Here is a 22,723-nt window from a genome sequence, read left to right as displayed (position 1 = left end):
AAGTGTCTGCATCAAGCACAAGAGCCTCCATTCAAGAATGAGTCCTCAATTTTAATCAGGTATTTAAGTCTAATTGAAGTCAAAGGGTCTGTAACATGTGTGTAGGTAACCATATGCTGATGTGTGTTTTCAAATGTAGAGGAATTTAATTGTGGGCTTACATGGTAATTGTATGGAGTTTTTTTCCCATTTCGGTCTGGGTAGGCAGAAAGTAGCATAAAAGGGATCAAGCAACTTTAAAGCTTGTTAACTCAGTGCTCAGTGTAGAGGAGAAAAAGAACCTTTTATTTCCCTGAAATTTCTGACCTTTTTTGTTATTTTTCTTCTCCCTGTTGCTCTTTGCTCACCAACCACAGCTCTCGTTTGCTGTGGATAATTCCCAAAGGGAACATTCCTCACTGGAGTAACTTACCCAGATCTTTTCCTTAATTTACAGTGAGTACAGCACCCCTTGCAGAATCCATAGCAGACCCCTTGGCTGCAAGCCAGTGCTAATAGCATGTTTTCCAATAATCTAATCTCTTCAGTCACAGAGCAGAAATCAGAAAGTTGAAAGAACCGGCTTCTCAACTTCTCTCAGTCCACCTTCAAAATCTGTGCATGGAAATGTTGTGTGAATAACTACAATAAATTGTTACCACACTTGCACCCATAACTCAGTAGTTGTGCCCATAACAATCTGATGTATATGAGAGAACCCTCTTTAAAGCAAGGTTTAATGTGATGCCAGGAACAGACTCTCTCATGAAGGCTTGAGTGTGCAAAGAAGCCAGAAATTTCAGCCAAAGCTGAGGACATAGTGTAAATATCCATGAATTAAACACCTCACAATCCTAAGGGGTAGGTATAGTTTCTCCTTTGCAGATGAAAAAATTGAAGTTCAAAGATGATAAAGCCAAATTTTCTAAGTTTGGCTCTAGAAGTGAAGCAGTAATTCTTTGATTGGGCTCCTGAATAAATAGCTTCATTTTCAGACCTCTGACCACCTCCATCTTCTGCAGCCATTCTGAAAATGAGGGTATATACACAGGAATGAAGCAGGAGATTAGTTGTCTCACTGGACGCCCTAGATTTGAAAATGTAGATTCTAGTACTTTACAATGCTAGAAAGGGACCTTAACCAGCCAAGATTATCAACCATTAAACCCAAGAACCCCTAACTTTCTTCAAAGGCACATAACTCAGTGATATTGTTAGGGAAGGACAAAGTATCTAGATGGTGAAAGTTAACCTATACCTTTTACCTTTTTCCACATAGATTCTTTTTCATGTGTGCTGGACTGTGTATATTTTTGATCTGGAGATGCAAAACTGACAGCATCACAATAATTTTTCTTGATTTCTAACATCATGTAGAGCTCTGGTGGCCTACAGATTACGAGTTGATAACTGAGTCCATCATTCCACCCCAGGACTGGATCCCTTCACGTATGATTTTGATTGCTGCCACCAGGAGACTGTCGGGTACTTGGGGTAGCTACCTCTGTGAGACAAATGGCTTGGCTTGCTTTGTGCAAGTCCAGGAGGTCAAGGAGCTAGTTAAGGAGGATGTTTTAATTCTAGGACACAGTTCAATCTTTCCTTTCACTTATTCCATTCTGGCATCTGCTTGTGACATTTTTTAGCACAATTTTCTTGCAGCAGCCCAGCATTTTGAGTGGTGTTGTTGCGGTCATCTCACATCTGAGCCCTGTCTCATGGCAGCCCAACATGGTGGAAAGCCACTAGCCACCAGCTGAGCTGCCAAATATTCATCATATTGGATGCTTTAAAAACAAATGGTGTGATTTCATGTTTTTCTAATATCTAGGGGATGTTGGGTTTTCACTGAAGCCTAACTAATCGTTGGTATAACTTATATTAGGCAGTTCTATTTGCAGTAATGGATTCTATTTCTATCATTCATTCTACATCAGCGTAACTAAATTAAGTTACAGCGTGACAAAACAGAACCAAACAGTCCTCTCTTCCTCATTACTGGAGTAATTAGAAAAATGTTCTTCAACAGAGCATGTTGCAAAGTGCTAAGGCTATTTTGCAAGCTGGCTAAGGCATCTGACACCTGAAAAAGCAGCTCTCTTAGGCCACAAAATGTAAATGGATCATTTTCTTGTGTGAGAGCTCAGTCAGGAAGATGTGTCTTACAAATTTGTACATGAACATGCAGAGCAAGGTTAAATACACAGCCTCAGGATGCTGCTCTGATCCAGACTAAATGATGTGATTCCTACCGTTGTTACCAGTGAAATACTTCAACAAAAGTATATTTTTAAGACCAGTTCTTCAATTGTGCATAAAGTGTCAGATGTCACTTTTGATGTGCATCAGTGATATTAAATAATATATTAGACAAATAAAAAAGTCATCCTTAAAATTTATAGTTCATAGTTTGCCCATTAATCTTTCCAAATGTGAGGGGTTTTTTTTTCTGTTTAAGCTAGAGACAAATTTTAAAGGCAAAGTAGATTTTTTTAATATTTTTTTTTGCTATGGTACAGAAACATTGAAATGGTTTCACAACCATTGACTTTGCATCTCTTACTATGAAATCTGTAATGACTCATAACACTAACCCAAAGTTTCCTAGATATTTAATTCTTGATTTTTTATATAATTATTGGGCTATGAGGTTTTGTTTTTCTTTACCTAATATTGTCAATAGGTGGCCTCAGTTTATTTTTTTACTGTAGAATTTCTTTTTGCTTTTAAATTGAAATTCTAAATCTTATAATTCCTTATCACCTTTACAATGTTGCTATTCCTATTTTAAATTAAAGCCACTCAGATAATTATTAATGGAATAAAATTCCATTAGAATGCTATACTCTTCAAAAATAGAAATGTTTTGTCCAATATTTTGACAAAGTTTGGTATGTCAGCATTTTACTGTTAAGTGGATTTGGGATAACAAACATATTATTATAGATGTTACATCAATTAAAAAACAAAAAAAAATCCCAAAACCAAAGAGAAGTTTTAATTAATTTCAATTAATTTTCCCTTCCAGTCAACTGACCTGATTGGTGTGCAAATCCTCAGGGAAGTGGCAGTGTATCACCACAGAGAATGAACTGTTTCTCTGCTTTAGCACAAAATGGATGATAGCCTTGATTTTGTCACCAGCACCCCAATAATTCAGCTCAAATACTTTGTAGCACAGCTATAGCTCAACAGTGAACTGCCTGCTGTGTGTCACTGCAGTGATGTCAGATGCATTACGGTTTTGGGGAAGTGAATGATGCTTGGTGTGAGCACTAAATTTCTTTCATGTGGGTCAGTGTGTGCAGTAGTGAAGCTGGTTGGGAGGGAAAGACTCAGACTTCAAAGGGAGGGCAGCACGCAGAAGGGGTGATAAAGCAAGCCCTAACTACGTGCCAGTCATAGTTACTTCACTAGAAAATCCAGGCACACAGAGCTGCTGAACTGAGTCAGTTTCTCAGGAACTGGATGCCTACTTAAATCTCGCTCATCCTATTACTTAATCCCAATCTAAACAGGCCATCCAATCACACTGCCTTCTAAAAATCAGATAACTAATCTCCAAACCATGGGCTACGCTAATGTTGATTAACAAATTATCCTCACCCCATTTTCTTCACAGGAGTTTTACCATTGACTTTAGGGGCCTAGGACTTTTGTCAATGAGTCCAAGCTGACTGGTGATGATGACTCTTGTCTGTTTTTCCACCAGAGCTGAATTTGGTTTCACATCATACTATTCATGTTTTGCAGTCAGAAATTTTTGACTTCTTTCTCTTTTAGACTAGCATGGGTCCCAGTGACATGAGGAAAAGGTGAAAACAGCTGGATCATCATTTGCTGGGTGTTGCTGTATAGCACTGCAGCAGAGAAGTGGTTGCTACACCTAGTATTTCAATCTTTAATTTCAACTTGGAATTTTGGACAGTATTTTGTGTCACTGGAAGATGAATGGTCCAGTCAGCCTGGAGAAGTTAGCCATTTTCCTTCATCAAAATGTAAGATCAGAGTTTTTCCTTGCTACACATTGTAGAACACAATTTTTAGAGATTTTCCAGCACTGTGACACTCCTTAATACCTATACTACGATTTGAAATCTTGATATGAGCCTTGAATTTAAAGAGACATGTTCCATTTCAACATTTACAGGTGTTAGTCCAGAACAGTCTCACTGAAAACAACATACTTGGGGCTTCCAGTTAGCTTCAGTGTGGTATGAATTTAATCACACAGAAAGAAATAATTTCATTCAGTACAAACTTTTGATCAGTTCCATTTAGGAAAATACATTAAATTGAGAGGATATTAAGTAATTGACCAAAGGCACATCTGAGCACTGCCAAGGCAGTGGGCTGGCTTATTGTCTGGCTTATTAATTTTTTAATGCTGTAAACATGGTAGTAGAAAATCATAGTTTCAACATGGGATTACAGGCTTTTGCTGTCTAAACCCTTCTCCCTAGTCCCCGGCATGGAAAGTAAAATCTGTTACATCCTGCTGTTCTTTCTGTGGTTTCTGAAACAAAACTTTGAGAGAAAAACTCTGGTCTCAAAAGACCCTGTGGGAAATGAGAAACTTGCAAATGCTACTGTAGTTGTGTAATGTTGACAGTATGAGCTGAGTGATCCTTATACAGATTGGAAATAGACGAGCATCTGTGTAAAACGCAACAACAAAAGTCTCCAGTATGTTAGGAGAACAAAACAGGAGAAGCAAATGGGGTGTGGGGGCTACAGGCTCTGCTGCCGCCAGGATAGCCTAAGCATTCACAACCTTTGTTAGAAACACAAAAATGGGAGATGGAAAGTTACCATTTAGCAGAAAGACGACAAATTTCAAAGAATAAGCCTGTACACTATATATTTTTGCTTCTTTACTCAGTAGAAACATAAATCTCTTCTAGGGAAGAGATTGGAGAGTCAAGGGAATCACAGTGACAGTGTCTGTGTCCATTTGAAGAGTATAAAATCAGCTGGGGATCTTCATGACAGTGGCTTTCAGGACTAGAATATTAAAATACTGTCTATATGTGCATCAAATACAATCTCTTTCCAAAACTCACATCACCTCTTTTATCTGAGCACAGATGCTTTTTTTGCAAGTAGCTGAATCTGACGATTGTCATAACACTGGTCACAGAATTATTAGGTTACTACAATTAATAGGTTACTACTTTTAATAGATCAATTACCATTCTATAACAGCTTTTTTTTTTTATCTAGACAACAAAACGGAGATTATGTAATTGAGTTTACATTTTAGAAAAAATTCATAATGTATGGTCTTGAAGGCTGGGTATTTGGAAACAATAACAGCTGACTCTAAAGGTAATATCTGTATTTGCTTATAGGATTTAGAACTTGGAGTGAAAAGGTATTGCATGACCTGGTCCAACCTTCACCATCACTACCAGGGTGTTTAAGGCAATTTTTTCAGAGATCCTCTTTAGTTCCTATACTGGTTAAACTTCCTGGATCCTTGAATGTTGGTGGTGCTCCATAGTATGTGGAAAAAAAAGTCAATTTCCCTTCTCTCTCCACAAAAAGAATTTTTCAGTTTATTTACAAAACTCTCTGGAATGACAAGGAGCCATTTGTGGTTGTTGTGGCTGATTTCTGTTGTGCTGAAGATGCTAGGAGACTGCATAAAACTCTGCACCCCTGGTGAGATTTTTCAGTCTGTTGATGCTCTTTCTAACAGAATTCAGAGGAAATGTGTTCTGGCTGACAGTATTCTTAATTTTAAGGATCACTCTGCCAGACATGTGTTTAATAATGATGAGGCAATCCCCAGTGAGGTCTTGGCCATTTGGGCCAAGGGCTTTCTTGCTCGTAGACACCACTACAAAACAGTTACAGATACTTCCTGAGACTGTGGAACAGTCCCATATTCACTTTTCTGTTGCTTTTTAGAAGGCCTGACATTTGGTGAATAAAATAGGTTTGGTTTCTTTTCCCTCAGATATGAAGTGCCTCTTGAAGAGAAAAATATTGTCAAGCCAGGCAGATGTTTGGGGAATTATTTTTTTTATAAGATCTGTTTCCTTCAAAACATAGGAAGACACTTGGGAATCCACTTTGCTACATGTTTTGTATCAGAAGGCAGCAACACTCTGAAGCAAAATAGAAGTCAGGCAAATCTCTGGAGGAGCCACCACCCTCTCAGAAAGAAGTCCTAAAATATTTGTGAAGATCAAATCACAAAGAGAAGCAGAAGACATTAAGTTTTAACAGTTGACTTTTAGACTGATTTTTCTTCTTTGCCTCTTTTGCGAGTGCCTCAAATTCCTGCAGATGATCCAGAAGAGGCTGAACAGAGAGTCCACATTCCTCAGCTATCACCACTGATTCAGTTAGATCCCAGAAAACTTATTGCCAATCCAAGGTAGTATTTGCCATGTAGAGGTTTATCTTCCCCAGCTGCTCCCCCAACACAGCACATCCAATCCCTTGCCTCCCTGCAGGGAATTTAAGGCCTAGTGATCAAGCAGAACTTAACCTGCAAGACTGAACTCAGGTTTCACCTTGGCCCAGGCTGGCAATCTATTTAGCACTGATAATACAAATGTATCAAGCCCATGCATCCCAGGGCTGTCCTACCACTCCTAGGCTTTGTCTTTACCCTGCGCTGCCTATTGCCGACACAACAGTTCAGTGCTTTTCCCCACCATTGTGTGTCCCACCTCTAACACGTTTCCACACAAAGAAACACTGTCCAAGAAAGAGTCTGAGGAAATACGCTGTGGTTTGCAAAATGAATTCCTTAATGACTTTCTCATTAGAAGAGCTGACTGCCAAATGCTCTTTGCGTTTGCCTAAAGGACGGTCTGCATGATTGAGAGTGGCTCTGCTTTACATGAAGCATTGTTTTCAGGCCACTACCACAGGCAGCTGCTTCTCACTGGGCAAAGGGAAGGGAAAGGAACGTAAGAGAGAGCACAAAGCAATCGAATGACATGAGAACCCGTGGGATTTCCCATCCCAAATCCCCACCACCACAAGGGCTAATGTCTGTGAGGGCGCTCCATGGTGGTAAAAGCTGAGGTGGGGTCTGCCTCTCCCAGCAAGGGGCAGCCCAGCTGGGAAGGCTGAATTCCAGAGCAGCTCTGCTGTGAAAAAATTTCCTGTGAGAACTCGTAAGCCTGAGAAACCAGGAGCAGCAGCAGGGATGGATTTCATTTGCCTAGCACGCCCATTTCAAGAGCAAACCTCTAAATGGACATCTTGTTATTGGAGAGAGGTGATGAGACAGTGCACCTCACCTGTGGCAAATGGGCAAAGAATATTCTTCAACCTTGTGATTTCCCCCAGCTGTCAGAACATATGCCCAGCTGGATTTCTTCTGCATTTTCTTGTTTCCATATTATTTAACTTCCATAAATTTTAATCTATAAATGGAGTAAAACTGACTGAAAAATGTCATTGTAAAGGTTTTGAATTTATTTGCTGCACACAGTCAAAATCTAGCTTCCTGTCCACAAAAGTTCAGATTCAAACTCAGCTCCTTATCCTTAACTTTTTAACAGAGACCACAACTCATTGTTTGCAGAGTAGGGCTTTGGAAAATATCCTGAGATTTCATTAATGGGACTTAAAACTAATATCTGGACAAACGACTTGCACAAAAAGAGGCATCTGGGGGAAAAGGGGCTTAAAGCCAGACACGAGAAGGGAATAGTTCAACATTCATTTAGGGTCTTCTCTAATCTCCCATATTTAGGTTTAATGAAAAGATAGGTTTTGGATGTATAGCCAGTGATGAGTCTGCAAATGGGTAGTTTGTATCACTTTTGGCTGATATTTGTGTAAGAGCTGAGGAAGAACTTACCTTCGTGTCTCTGCGCTCCCACCATTTGCTTTGTCCACTGCTATGCTGCATTTTCCATCTCTGAGAGTCTATGATTTCACTGTGTTCTAAAAGCATTTGGATACAAGAGGATGGAGCATTCAATGGTTAGTAGGGTCATGCATAGATTATTTCATCCTCATTGAGTCAGTTCTGAACGTTGTTGAGAATTTTTTGTATTTCACGTTCTTTTTGTCTTTATAATGGAGCAGTCTGTACCAAAGACGGAATGGTTTCAAGCAAGTGTATTCAGCAAGAGCATTTCTTGGACATATTTGCAAAGCTACAGTCCATACCTCCTGGTCCTGCAGCCAGTGCCTAACCCACAAGGCCACAGTGCCCAACCTTCTGCCAAGGCACTGAATCTCTCTTCATCCCTCTTACCACATCTATAATTTGTGGCTAACAGGAGTGGTCTGTGCTCTCCTAGTGCTTTATCACCTGCCTTTTCACTTCAAAGCATTTCTTAATGTGGATATACATTACTTACCCATTTCTACTGTTGACCTAAGTCTAGAAATTTGAAGTAATGCTTACTCCTGGTGTACCATGACTGGATTTCACCACGTGGGGTTTATGTTTCCAGCTTCTTGCAGCATATCACTTAAACTGTGAGCTCAGTGTCTGATATGGAGGGAAAAACGAGGTAAAATTTCTGGTTGGTTCCTTGGGGTTATGGTTGCAGTTGCTGAAGCACTGGAGATCTGCAAGTACTAACAACTTGCTGCAATGAGAGAGGATGAGTAACGGCCAGTTTTGTACCCAGAATTGAATGGATTCTGGAATCCCTTCAATCCCACACAGTCTTTGCAGCAGGGGAAGGACTGGCCCATACATTGTAAGGATATAGCAAGCACCTGGATCTGAACCAGAGAGGGAGGAGGCTGAGGGGTAACAAGAACAAGATCTTCAGCTGGAACTTGGAGATGCCTAATTTCAAACACGTTATCTCATTCTCTAGGCACATGTATTTTTGCTCCACAAATTTTTTTCTCCCAGGTTCAATGACAAAGCCCAGTGCTTTCAAAGAATGCCAGTTTCTGGAGCATGCAGCTCGTCTCTCCCTGCTTTGATTCTTGCCTGGCTAAAATAAGGGTCTACCCTTATTGCAAGACAAATGAGAAACTATTTTATTACACAGACACAAGACTCAAAGAAATGCCAGACGCAGTAAGAGACAATCAAAAAGGCACATTGCTTTAATAATTTTTAAGAGAAAAAAAATGTGCTTCATTTAAAATGTTAATTCTGACTTTTCAGTTTTATTTTTCTTTAAGAATTTCCAAAAACTGGAAATTCTTATTTTGCCTCACAGAGTTAGTTATAACATGACATCAAATCAGTGGATTTGCATATTTTATCCTGTTCCTTGGTCCATAACACTAGCGATAACATTCTCCATTTGGAACTACAGGCTTCCCTTTTTTACTCTGTTATTTGTGTGAGATGTATCTGGAATGCATGAAAAGAGACAGAAATTGTGAAAATGGCTAGGAGTACATTTTATTTTATACTTACTACTTCTGGAAGAGGAGGAGATGGCAATTTTGCCATGTAATGGATCTTAGCTATAGAGAATTATCATATTTCAATAGTAAAGTATTGCATGTCTCAGCTCACACACACATCTTGACCTCAGAGCAGTTGCATATAATGTTTTCTCTGTCAAGAGAATCTATTCATAATGATGTGTCACAGGTGCTCACACATAATATGTTTCCCGTCAAAAGTGATCACCCATATTTTATATAGCAGCTTTGATGACAAATATTTTGTACTTCAGCTGCTTTTTCATCCAACTGTCAGACTTAATGAAGGAAATTCACAGATAGTTTCTAAATAATGTCAGCTTCTTAGATTACATTACTATGTCTGCCTTTTAAAATAGTTTCATACAAGGGCCACAAGACAGAGGAGAGAGAGACAAGGAATTTTAATTTACTTAATTTTAAAAAGAAAATATTTTCCAGGCTCTTAATTTCAAAATCAATAAGCTCTGTATCTTTGGAATATTTTCAGGAAAAAAAATATTGATTAAGTACTCAGTATTTTGAGAGTCTAGTGAAAGCAAATACGATAACTGAATTGGGGTTGTAACTTCTCACTGTGCTGAACGTTATTTATTCACATAATGGTGTTGTGCCTCATTGTAAGCACACTTTCCTCTGGGATGTGCTACAAAATGAGTGCCTCAGTATGCACAGAGAATTGAGTTCTTGTATTCTTACTGAAATTGTTTGTGCACAGCACAAAGTACAAAGTTTGTACATCTCATCTATGTCTAGCCCTACACAGAGAAATAACCCTTATTCCTCATTTTATCAATGAAAGAGGAAGAGTGAACTTGAATTCCCTGTGAGGTTCTTCAGATCACAGGGCTTGTCATTGAAACCTCAGAACACAGAAAAGTGCTTTTCCTGTTCATGGGACATGTCTTTTCTGCTGAGAGTGTAAGTGAACAAAGTACAGAGGTGTCCCTGAACTTCCCTGCTAGGCGACCCTCCCCTGAGCAGCAGGCAGTGGTGGCTCTCAACATGTAAGCCATGGATTCATATGGACTCCTGGTCTGCCTCCAAGGGCTCCACAGAAAGGAGTTGCAAAAAACAAGTTAATTGTGTGTGCAAGCTATTTAGCAGTGTCTACAGATCAAAATAAAATCAAAGCACTAAAATAGGCAATCGCACCACAGCATGTGCATATTTACAAAATTATCACTGGCATGAGGAGAAGGCAGAACAGGAAGCCAATAGTATTTATAATACAAGTTACAAATGTAAATGAGGACTATATTTCTTCTATATATGAAATATAACTAGATGTGTTAGGCTGAGAGATTAAAGCTTGCACTTTAAAAAATGACCATTTTTTCATTCAAGACAAGGCCAAAAAAAGAGGGGACACAGGCTCTGGAGTCACTGGATGCTTCATTATTTTCTTAGTTTCAATTTATTTAATAAAGCAAGCAAGAAGGAATTAAAAATAGGCAACAACTTCTAAAATACAGGAGGATGAAAAACTTTATTTCCTACCACTGAGAAGTAATATACTTCAGTGTATCACACAACAGATTAATGTCTGCTACTGAAAAGATAGTCTGCAACAGCATCTTCTTTCCTGCTATCCCAAAGCCCCAAAAGAAGTTAGGCACTGAGTGTAATAAATTTCACTTTCCTTGTCTGAAGAATTAGAACTATTCAATTGAAAGGCAAATATAATCCTACCTGTGCTACATGCTGAGACTGGAGCAGGGTAAATGCCACAGTTAAGTCTAAACATCAGGTTGTAATTGTTAGAGATTAAAAACATGCCAGAGAGAACATTCCAGGGAATGAAGGAGGATGAGAAGGATGGCTCTCTTGTGTCTTTTTTTTTTAAGTATCATCCGATCTTACAAGGTCCTTACAAGATCTTATTCCTGCACAGCAGAACTCAAATAAAATGGCATTTAGTCAATGAAGGAAATTATACACTAGATGGATTTTTAATCAGCAAACTAGGAAAAGTAAGAGTAAGTGAACATGAATTTATCTGCTGAGCCAAGTGCACACAAGGCAGAAAAGCCTCTGAAAATAGGGAAAAGAAAAATGAATATTCTCTAGAATGCTGCTGTTCCATACAATCTATTTCAAAGATCATTTACTGTTGGCTATTTCTGCAAGATGTGAAGATGTCAGCTGAGCTTCTCATTTTTATGCAGATTAAATAATTTCTGAAATGACAAGTCAGGTCAGAAGAGACACAAGAAAAAATGAAGCAATCTTTAGAGCTGTCAGAGAGATGGATGGTCCATCCTTCCAAGTGCAGAGGAACCATTATTTCACAGACTCTAATGTATTGTTCTCTCACAGTTTGTTGTTTTTTTTTTTTAATTCTTCTCTTCTCAGTGCATCCTAACGTGAGCCAGGGTTGCCAAGGAGGGTGTGCTACATGCTCTGACTACAACGGATGCCTCTCATGTAAGCCCAGGCTCTTTTTTGTTCTGGAGAGGATTGGCATGAAACAGATTGGAGTATGTCTTTCCTCGTGTCCAAGTGGATACTATGGGACACGGTATCCCGACATTAATAAGTGTGCAAGTAAGTTCTGGGGAAAGGGGAAGCACATGGATTTGTTTGTTCTCTCTTGAATGCTGTATCAAGTCAACAGACAAGGAGATGGACAGGCCATGTCCTTATTTGTTCAGTTCTTTGCATTATTGCAGTAAACATTAACACAAGCAAGAAGTTAAGGACCACAAAGTGGCCTAAAGCTCAGGGATCCTGACTCTGCATGAATGACCTGCCTAGAACCCAGGTGATGGCCTTCTCCTCCTCTACATCCCACTGTGAAGAGGAAGCATGGCTGGGCACTGGCACTATTCTCCAGAAGAAAGAGAATGCTTGCAGCTCTGAAGAGGGAGGGGACTGGCTGAGGAATGCTGAATCTGGGTGGCTGGAGCTGTTTATCCCACTGCCCTTACCCACCTGACCCCTGCAAAAAGGAGAGAAGATGGCAGGTGGTATTCTTTGGAGATGTGGTTTGCCCCGATCTCTTTATAGTTTGTCTCACACTCATTGTAGTCCTCTGAACGCCTGTAGAAGCTGGCCAGGCTTCAGCTGGCAAGGTTTCAGCCTGATCTGGGGGAATTTACCTATTTGTGTTGTCTCCAGGCCGAGGAGAAGCCAACTCTATTCTTTACTGCTCAGGCAACATTTTGACCCCACTATAGATTTTTGAACCACAAATGAACTGGAAAAGATTGCAATATCCTCCCCACTCCTCTTTTTGTTGTTGAATGCACTGTTTTTAATCCCATAGGTGATATAAAAACATAACAGCAATGGCCAAGAAACTCTTCCAGTTTTTACCTGGTAATAAAAGTTATTTAATGAATGGACCCCAGAGTAAAGTCTTACAGAGTGACTTGACATTGCAAAGTATTTGCTCACTTTTTAGCAGTGTGTGGCCTTTCATATCAAACATGAGCCACGCCATACATAAGGTTTAATTCATTTCTCTTAAAAATTTCTGAGAACTGGGAATTATATCAGCAATGTCAATTTGGGCAGTCATCTAGAGAATACATTAAATACTACAGACCATCTGATTGAACATCAGGGAATAATTTAAAGAAAAAGAAAGATATGTTGATCAAAACCACTCCTAAGCAGATTCTAAATTCTATTTTTTTTTTTCTCCTGGATGAATATTTTTTATCTCCTGGAGATAGGTAGTGTGGAGCCAACCCAGCACTTGTGCCCCATGGGGTTAATTAGTACCTACGTGGTACTAATGTAGGGCAGAAGCAGCACAGTGTTATTCTCACATGCTATGCTCTGCCTGCCATTTGCATAGGTCTCCAAGAAGATTAGCAGTGTGAGGCTGTTCAGCATCAGGCCATCCTTTCTAAGTTCTCACCCATGCCAGGCTTACTTGTGGCTGGCCTCTCATCATGTGGCCTCATGGGCCAGGAAGAAGACCTAACATAATTTACTTCCTTTGAGGATTGTCTGACATTGCTAGAATTGTGTGGTTTTGCTATATGTGAGAGAGCCCATGGCAGTTCATGGCAAAGAGCAACAACGCTGTTGTTTATTGTTTTCATTTCAGAATGTAAAGCTGACTGTGATACCTGCTTCACCAGAAACTTCTGCACAAAGTGTAAAAGTGGGTTTTACTTATACAGTGGAAAGTGCCTTGAAAAATGCCCCGATGGGCTGGAAGCCAACAACCACACGATGGAGTGCACTAGCATTGGTGAGTCTGGTCTCCATGTCCTGCCTCCTTTTCTCAGAGGGGATGTGGGATCTAAGGAAGGCATGATCAGTTAGAACACCAGGGAAGTGCAACTTAAAATGAAAATGTTCTTCATAACAAGATGTATTCCTCAGCACAAAAACTTAAGGTATTTTCCAAGTGTGTCACTTCACAAGAGGCACAAACTTGGTTGTGTCCCACAAACACAGCCTTGATGCTAAGGGCAATTCTGTCAGAGGAAAACAGCCTGTTTGGTCTGCCCTGAGGTAGCAAGACATAGGTCTCTTATGTAGTTACAGTGTTATTATGTAGCACCACTAACACCAAAGTTTCAAAAACTCTGAGTCAGATCCCACATGTAGTTTAAAAAAGATTAAAATGCTAATGGCTTTACTTTAGCTCCCCTATACTACCTGAGCTTTCAAAGCATACATGCAACAACAATTTGAAGCTTACCTTTTCAAAGGTGAAGACTAGAAACTAATGTAGTAAGAAAATATCCCCCCCAAAACCTCTGATCTCCAAAATGGTATATGTGCATAGTCACCTGAGTTCAGAAAATAAGGATTAAAATAAAACAGCAAATAGGGTGTCACTGACACTGAAGGAGTGAGACTGACATCATTGTGACTCACTGGCTGTGGAGAAGAGACCTGTTTTTGTATCTTCAGCCTCTGACTCAAAAGCTCCAATTATTCACACAAGGGCAATTTTGGAGGTCACCACTCCTAACTGTCTGCTCCATCCCTTTGCCAGTCCTCCAAATGAAAGAAGAACAAGTGATATGTTTGCCTGTGAACAGCTGCATCCCCCACCATGGGCACACTGAAGCTGTGGCAGGGCTCAGCTTGTTTTTGTACATTGGCTGTGAATTGTGGTGGCTGAGGGTTGTGAGCTGCAGTGCAAACAGTAACCTCTTCAGCCACCAGCAACCAGGGAGCCCTTAGGCACAGTCTGGCCTTGATGGAAATCTTCCCCACAGTATCATGCACATAGGTCTCTCTGGTATAGAGTGTTTTGAGGGGAAGTAATGCAGGAATAAAAGTAATGTGCAGTAGTTTGGTGTTTTCCTTCTCAAATATACATTAGTTCAGGTGCTAGTGTAGGCTTTTATGATTTTATTTTCAAGCAAAGACTTTCATCTTTGAAAGAAATTCAAGAGATCATATTTGTTTCTTGATGGCTCTTTCCAACTGCTGTAGACTCAGCTGCTTTAACAATGAGTCAGTCTCAGATAGGAAAAGCCATTTAAAGCTATGGAGTAAAAAACCACCTTTTTGTACATGTGAAAGCCAATTATTTTAACAGAAGAGCTCCAGTGCAACATGAAAAAAATTACCCACATGACAATCCACTGGAGGAAGGCTCAAAGATTTCCTGAAATCTGTTATATTTCTAGGTATCAGAAAATTCAGAAGTAAATTCTGGGTCTGGAAAAAGGTTGGCATACTTGTTCCTCCTTATAGAGGGGCCAGAATTCTTCCCTTCTTCAGTGGTGACTTATAATCTTAAGCATTTACTATTTTTTTCAAGAGAAAGATAGTGAGATGGCATAAGAGGAAGATAGCTATTAAAAGCATATTGTTAACATTCCAAGGTTATTCCCACCTTTTGTTTACACTCCTTGGACAAGTGTGAAATGACACACCTTCTGACTTCCAAACAGTACAGGATGCACATTCACATCACTCTGGTTTAGAAAGGGTAACCTGAACCATTCTGAAAAGCTTGAAACCTCACACTGACCCAAATTCTCCTCTGCTTTGCCTGTATATGCCTGTATCTGCTCCAGATGATGGCTCTTTAGATGGCAAAAGACACTTGACTTCTAATGTAACATCTTTTGATATCAGTTGGTCCTTTATAACTATTAATTTCCAAATTTCCACCTTTGAGACAAGCTGCAGCAGCTTGACCCAATGACTTCACTCACCTGTCACATAGGCATGACCAAAGTTTATTCCACTGAAGCTAAAAGGATTTACACCTCCATCAAACCAAAGCAAAGTCAGAACAAACCTCAGTAACCAATTTAATTTGAGACCAGTTGTGCTGTTATTGCCTTGTTTCAGGAATGGAATCACAAACAGCAAGTAGAAAAGAGTAGTTGGCATAATTATTTGACATTATTTTGTGCTGCATATCCTTAACAGTCCAATTTCTGTCAATTCATTGCCGCAACTCACTACTAATTAATCCATTCATTTTTGCCACCTTTTGGCTGATGCAGAATGAAAAATAATGTGCCATATGTATCCTGTATATAAAAGTATATTGGTCAGGCTCAGTTTGTTCTATGTTTATTGCAGTGCACTGTGAAACTAGTGAGTGGAGTCCATGGAGCCCTTGCATGAAGAAAGGAAAAACTTGTGGTTTCAAAAGAGGAAATGAAGTAAGGGTCAGAGAGATCATACAGCATCCGTCAGCAAGGGGGAATCCTTGCCCAGCTACAACTGAGAGCAGAAAATGCATTGTACAAAGAAAGAGATGTCAGAAGGAAGGAAAAGGTACCAAGTTATCATCATCACAATATGATATTGATATTGTGTTTGTTTAATAATTCACACCTGAATTCTTAGGCCTCAATTTCAGGCTTCACTAAAGCTGTCATTGATGTGGTGGTTTTTGGGCTGGAGAGAATTGTGCCTTTGCCTGCAGTAAATAAAATCCTAACACTGCTCAAAAAATATGCTTTGTGTGATCTAGAGAAGACAGGGTGGGCTGGAAGAGAAGGCACTTTGTGTCCCAATTCTCTCTGCTGAAAGAGTTGCCAAGATGGAAAGTTGCACTGCAGTGCTCAGAACAAAAAGATCCATCATAAAACATGTTGTGGTGGGTGTTGTCTATTGGGTATCAGGCAGCCAAGTTTCATGCTTCAACAGAGGGGTTCCTCCAAACCAGTTCCTATTTCATGCTTCCCAAAAACTAAGATTTTTAACTCTTGTAAATGCAGTGCTGTGACCTCTCTCCCAGCCTGAACTCTTTCTCTGGCTGAACAACACAGCCTGATCCTGCCATCTGCATCTGGGTCATGGAGTCCCAGCATGGGAGAAAGATCACAGCACTGCGTGGCAGACAAGGAAAACTCCACTTGGTTTCACCAAAGAAGCAAAGCTGCCAGCAGAACTGTCCCTCCATGCAAAGCAGCTTGTTGGACTTACCCCCCAGCATGGCAGTGAGGGAATGGCATCACACTGCTTAAGACTGGGAGATGCTTAAGGAGTCTATGAAATAATGATTTACACAAATTCCACCCAGTAGATATTGTTGTTTGATTATTTTCCCCTTCTTACAGAGGGGAAGTTACTTGATCTGTCCTCAGTGAAGTTATTCTGGTTGACATAGGAGGAACTATGGAATGTTTCCTTTTCTCCATTCCTCCCATTTTCTCTGTTCCTCCCATTTCCCCATCTCATCTATTTCTCTTTCCTCCCACCCCTTCTGAGGGTGAGTGGAAGAGGTGCAGCAGCTGCCCCTCCATGTCAGCATCTGTGAGGCAGCAGTAGCTGCTGGTACAAACTAATAACCCCCTGTCTGAGTGTTAAATGATGGCCAGGGTTGCAACAGATGACTTATGGAAATGCTCAAGAGGCTTGGATCTTGTAACCTTTTTGAATGTTAGCTCATTCCCTGGGGAATGAGAAGGAAAATAATGTTATTAGAGAGAGTCCAAATGAGGGCCACAAAGATAGTGAAGGGCCTTGAGGGGAAGCTGTATGAGGAGCTGCTGAGGTCACTTGATCTGCTCAGCCTGGAGAAGTGGAGATTGAGGGGAGATCTCCTTTCTGTCTACAACTTCCTCATGAGGGGAAGGGGCAGACCCCGATCTCTTCTCTGTACTGACCAGTGACAGGACCAAAGGGAAGTTGTGTCAGGGGAAGTTGAGGTTGGATATCAGGAAAAGGTTCCTCCACCCAGAAGGTGATTGGAACTGGATCAGGCTCCCCAGAGAAGTGGTCACAGCACCAAGCCCGACAGAGTTCAAGAAGCATTTGGACAATGCTCTCAGACACATGCTGTGACTCTTGGGGTGTCCTGCTCAAGGCCAGGAGTTGGACTTGATGATCCTTGAGGGTCCCTTCCAGCTCAGCATATTCTCTGATTCTGTGATTCTATGGTTAGAAGGAGGATCTTATGGACCAGAGAGCTGTGGGTGACTCCTCCTCACCCAAGAAATGGGTAGACCTACTGATCCATAGGGAGTAGATGTCACCTCCTCCTCCTTGTGTCAGGCAGTGTCCTGAAGAGGTAGAGAGGTGTACCTACATCAAGGTCACAGTCAAGCCAACCTATTTACAAATTCCCTTTAGAAATCCTACAGACTTCTATGTTCGAAATGTCTATACTTGCTTTTGTTACACAGTGGCACAACTTGAAACGGCCTCTCATTAGCCCATTGTAACTGGGGAAAGAGTCCATTTTCTTCCCTACCAAAGCCTAATCTTGACAGAGATGAAAATATAGGACTGAACTGTAATTTTGGACTATAAAACTGGGTTTTTTTGAGGCGATGACTTTGTGTGTTTGCTTATAGCAATTTGGCAAACACTTCAGATTGGACAAGACATTTCTCTTTGAGAAATGCCTGCTGTTCCTGTGTAATAAGAACTTTAGAAGAAACTACTCACGTATTTTGCTATCCATTCTTATTTTATGGGATTTGAGCCAAACCATACTTGAAAAATACTGTGCACCACAAGAATTCGTTCACAATCATGAATCTTTTCCTTTCCTTTTTCTTTCCTTCTTTTCTGCAATATGGATAAAGGTGGGCTTTTTTTCTTTCTTTTGAGCAAGTCTCAATCTATATTCTAGCCTGTTTTATGTTCAGTAGATAATTCCTTCAAAAGAGGAACCTGTGTTCCCACTCTGTCTGTGCCCTTGGAATTTGTATGCCTGTATCTGAGAATCTGAGGACTCTTTTTCTTTTTTTGTCCTGACATTCACCTTCTCAGTACTCACAGAATTCTTTCCCATTCACATTCATCCTTTCATGGAGATGAACTTTTTTTTTTTAAGAAATATAATTCTTAATAAAACTGAGGAATATCACATATTAAAAATCAGGTTAAAAGAGCTTCAAGGGATGAATTATGGTGACAAGCTAGGAGTGTAAGAATTAAGCCATGTTTTCCTTCTATTCCTACTGAAATGGGGAAACAAAGCTTTCCAAGTTAATCTTGAGGCAACATATCTTCCCTACTGCTACTGTCCCTTATTACACAAAAAGGAACTTCTATTCCCCTTTGAACAATAGAATAATTGCCCAAGAAAGAAAGCCAGGCTCTGTTCTTAATGCTAGCTCTACCCTCTCAGTGAGTGCAGGAGGAGGTGACAACAGAAACACTTGAAAGGAAAGGGAAGGGAAAGTCAACAAGTTTGTATTTACTGTTGAGAAATATTGAAAAGGGTCTTTTGTATTGTACAACTCCCTGTGGCCACTCAGGCATTGCTTTAGGGTTGAACTTCCATGGCATTGGCTTTTGAAGCATTGCCGCAGAGCCGGCAGTGACCAGCAGTGCTAATCTTTTCTCCATGACCATGCAGAGCGGGTCAGCTCGGTCACTCTCAGCCGTTTCCATGTTGGATAGATGTCTGTGGCTGAGGGATGTAGGGCAAAGGCCACATGATGACGGGGTGTGCTCGTCACAGATGCCTCAATGACTTTGCTGGAGACGTTGAGGTCAGCGACAGGATGTTACTCAGGGAAGGCGCTGCTATCGCACAGCAGCAAGGACATGTCTCTGGAACAACTACGCAAAATGAGATAAAGCAGATGAAGAGGGATTTTTTTCTTTGCTTGTTTCCACATCTGCTGGTGTGTCATTGAAGCTGATGAGATGTCTTGCAACCCTTTTTTCTCCTCACTGGCTATGCAGTGATGTTTTACTGTGAGAAGTTGCTAATATTTTTACAATTGACACAAACAAATGGGAATAATGAGGATACAAATGGCTCAATTATCCTAAAAGGTTCTTTTTACTTATTTTAGCATTAAATTAGTTGATCCCAGTGTGATCTGACATGGTAATTCCCATGTGCTTCACATGCTCTTTTTGTAGTTCAGTCCCATCCAAACTTCACTGTAATTTATTTCATCATTCTTCTCTTTTAATCCCATGGTGGTATGTTACTTTTAGCCTGCATGACTGTATGATACTAAGTTGCAGGTCTTTCTTTCTTTCTTTCTTTCTTTCTTTCTTTCTTTCTTTCTTTCTTTCTTTCTTTCTTTCTTTCTTTCTTTCTTTCTTTCTTTCTTTCCCTCACACTTTTTGTTTTGTTGACCTAGTGCACTGTACTGTAACTTCTACCTTCTCACACTTAACATGTTCTTGGCTCCTACCCTTCACTGACATATAAAAATTGAGACATGTTTCCTATAGCCATGTCTGTTAATGGCAAATGGCAAATAGAAGTAAGGAAAAGAAAAACTTTCAGAGCTCCTCAAGCACTGCAAAGTATCCATCAGTATTATTTCTTCGCCTTAATAAAAGTGCTCTGGCCTAACACAAGTCCCTTTGGACTGCTGTCTGCAAATGTATGAGACTGACTTTCACTGGACGAAAGACAAATACTCTGAAATTCCTATATTCTGCATACAAAATTATTTGTGGGGAAAGAATTGCATGTTTTCATGACTAATTTTGCCAAAAAGAGAATATTCACCATATGGCTTTCTGTTGGGTCCCAACTAAACCCTCCCAGAGATCAGACAATTTCAAGTACTTTCAGAGAATCTGTTTTGATCAGTTTGAAGAGAATAAAAGCACTCACCAAAATTAGTATTAGTTATGAACAAGGAAGACACCTTAGAAATCTGGGTATTATGCAAGCCAATAGATAGATGACATTGGTTACACAGCTCCATGATAATAAGCAAATAAATACATTTCAAATGTTTCTCATTCTTATATTGAATTTTTGCACAGTGGTGGTGTTTAGATGTTCAGAGGACAAAAAGCAATATTAATTTAACTATGTCCCATTCTGTGCAAATACAGAGCAAAGTTCCTGTTCTTGATAGGCAAAATTTCAAGCATTAGACATGAAGGCATGGGCCAGTGAATGTAGAACAGCATGTTTCTTTTTGACTGTGGAATGTTGCAATTGTTACCTTGTACAATCTGAAAGCAGGATACTGTTATGAGAGGAAGAGGGATAGTTTTAGTCAGAATTCAGAAGACAACAACCCCCTGGAGGTGAGGTAGCTTAATGGTCAGTTAATGGTTTAAGCTCTAAGGAGAATAGAGACACTATGCTACGATTTTTTTTAAGTTTACAGCAGGAATAAGAGAGAGAGAAATGCCTTTGAGATGAGTAGCTGAATTCTAGATGCAGATTGGTGAACAGAATGGAACTAAGGGAACAGGATTTTTTTCTAAGGAGTTTTAATGATAAAGTCTATAAATTTTGGGTAAATAAATTATAATAATAACTTCTATGCTGTATGGTATACATGTGAACATAAAACTGCAGGTTCCATTAAATAGCCTAGAGAACTGAGACTAAGCTCATTTCTGTTGTTTATTTGTTCTTCCACCTCTTATATGTCTACATAATACTCCCAAACATATTAACCAGATCATGTCTCAAGAAGTTTTCAATTGACTGTGGTGTGAGGAGGGACTCCAAGAGAGACGAGTGTATTTCAGGGGAACCACAGGTCAACCACAGTAAAACAAAAATTGGATTTGAAAAATACTCATGTCCAGTACTAATTTTACTTAGACTTGGCAAAATCAGGTTAGAGCAGCATTTTGTCATGTTGATAAATGTATAGTCATGGCTGTACTTCTTCTTATTCAAATGAATAGTCTGTCCCTATACATTCCATACTCCAAAGATAAAAAACTTTTTCCCAAGGCAATGGAGGCCCACACCACTTCAGTAATTCCTCAGAGTACTATTTTTAAATAAATACTTTTCTGATTTAAAAAAAAAAAATTAAAAAAATTGGACAACAATTCTAGATATTTCTGGTATTGACTACTTTTACTTAATCACATTTAAGTCCTAAGCATGGCTATGTGGGAAAATAATATACTCCTATCATAGCCCATTCCACAAGTCACATCCTCTCACTCATATATAGCTCAGTGTCATTTAAAACAAGAGGGCTGGAGCATGTGAGCCGGGGAGACATCCCAGTACACAGTTTGCTCGTGTAACTGTGAGAGATGGGGTGTCCTGTGTGAAGGTCACTAGTGTGGTTATGGTTAATGACCTTACTCCATGGCAGGTCACAGGACTTCTGAAACCTCAAAATGAACACAAAGCTAATTACTGCATCCCTGTGTTTACATATTGCATATGCCAATGGGTCCTAACTCTGGCCTTTGCAAGCCTGAGTTACTATAATTGAGGAATCTGTCTTGTGAAGAGTTTGGTTGTTTATTTTCCGTTTGTTGCTGCCAAGAGGGCTTCTCATTTCCTTTCCTTGCTAGGGTTTTGACTCTTTAACTTTAACACATTTCCAGCTTCCAATAGCAGAGCTGCTGAGACCGGGAATCCACTAGCTGCAACATGAAGGGAAATGGCATCCTGGGGATACCCCAAGTGAGGCAGAGCACGGTCAGCACCCGGCTGCCACTGGTCAGCAAACAAGGGCACAACCTAGATAAGACATCTGGGTACAGCCTAGAGAAGAGATCTGAGTGAATAGGATTCAGAGGCAAAAATAAGGCCAAAATGAGCCAAAATGATGTGTGAATCCAAAATAGCTAATAGTAGAGAATGTACTGACTAGAAATCAAGGGCTGAAAAGGCTGGGAAAAGTTCTTTTTAACTTTATAGCATTTTCAAGATTTGTTCATAGGCAGTGTTGAAAGTTTTACTGTTACTACCTGCAAACAGAGACATTCAAATCTGAACTAATTACTAGTAAGGTTTCATTTCACTACAAGTTATTTTGTTTGTGCTACTGTGAACATTAAATTCTCATCAGACCTCCCAGTTCTGACAGACATACATGAACCACACAGGCAGTACATCCATGCTGTCTGCCTCTGTACCTATGGTACTACACATGAATGCACACCCACTGTACACATCGACCATGCCAAGGTTGTGATCTCTGAATAATGTGCATCTTGAGGAACAGTCAGGTGAAAATGTTTGTGCCCTCAGATATCAAAATTAGTTTAAGCCCTTAAGGGTGCTGGG

The 22,723-nt window shown here is 40.0% G+C and overlaps 1 protein-coding gene across 1 annotated transcript in view; it reads left to right on the top strand.

Annotated features, from left to right (window-relative positions):
• The window catches only part of RSPO3 (R-spondin 3), a 59,428-nt gene that overhangs the window by 20,679 nt on the left and 16,026 nt on the right, over window positions 1-22,723 (top strand). Inside the window, exons 2-4 of the mRNA XM_083857331.1 lie at window positions 11,710-11,901; window positions 13,415-13,561; window positions 15,871-16,068. Of these exons, the coding sequence (XP_083713457.1) occupies window positions 11,710-11,901; window positions 13,415-13,561; window positions 15,871-16,068 (537 nt within the window). The remainder of the gene's footprint in view (window positions 1-11,709; window positions 11,902-13,414; window positions 13,562-15,870; window positions 16,069-22,723) is intronic.

This window comes from Zosterops lateralis, assembly GCF_965231275.1.
Source record: "Zosterops lateralis genome assembly, chromosome: 3".
Lineage (NCBI taxonomy): Eukaryota > Metazoa > Chordata > Aves > Passeriformes > Zosteropidae > Zosterops > Zosterops lateralis.
The sequence above is the reverse complement of the archived record's forward strand: the minus strand, read 5'-3'. Positions and strand labels throughout refer to the sequence as shown.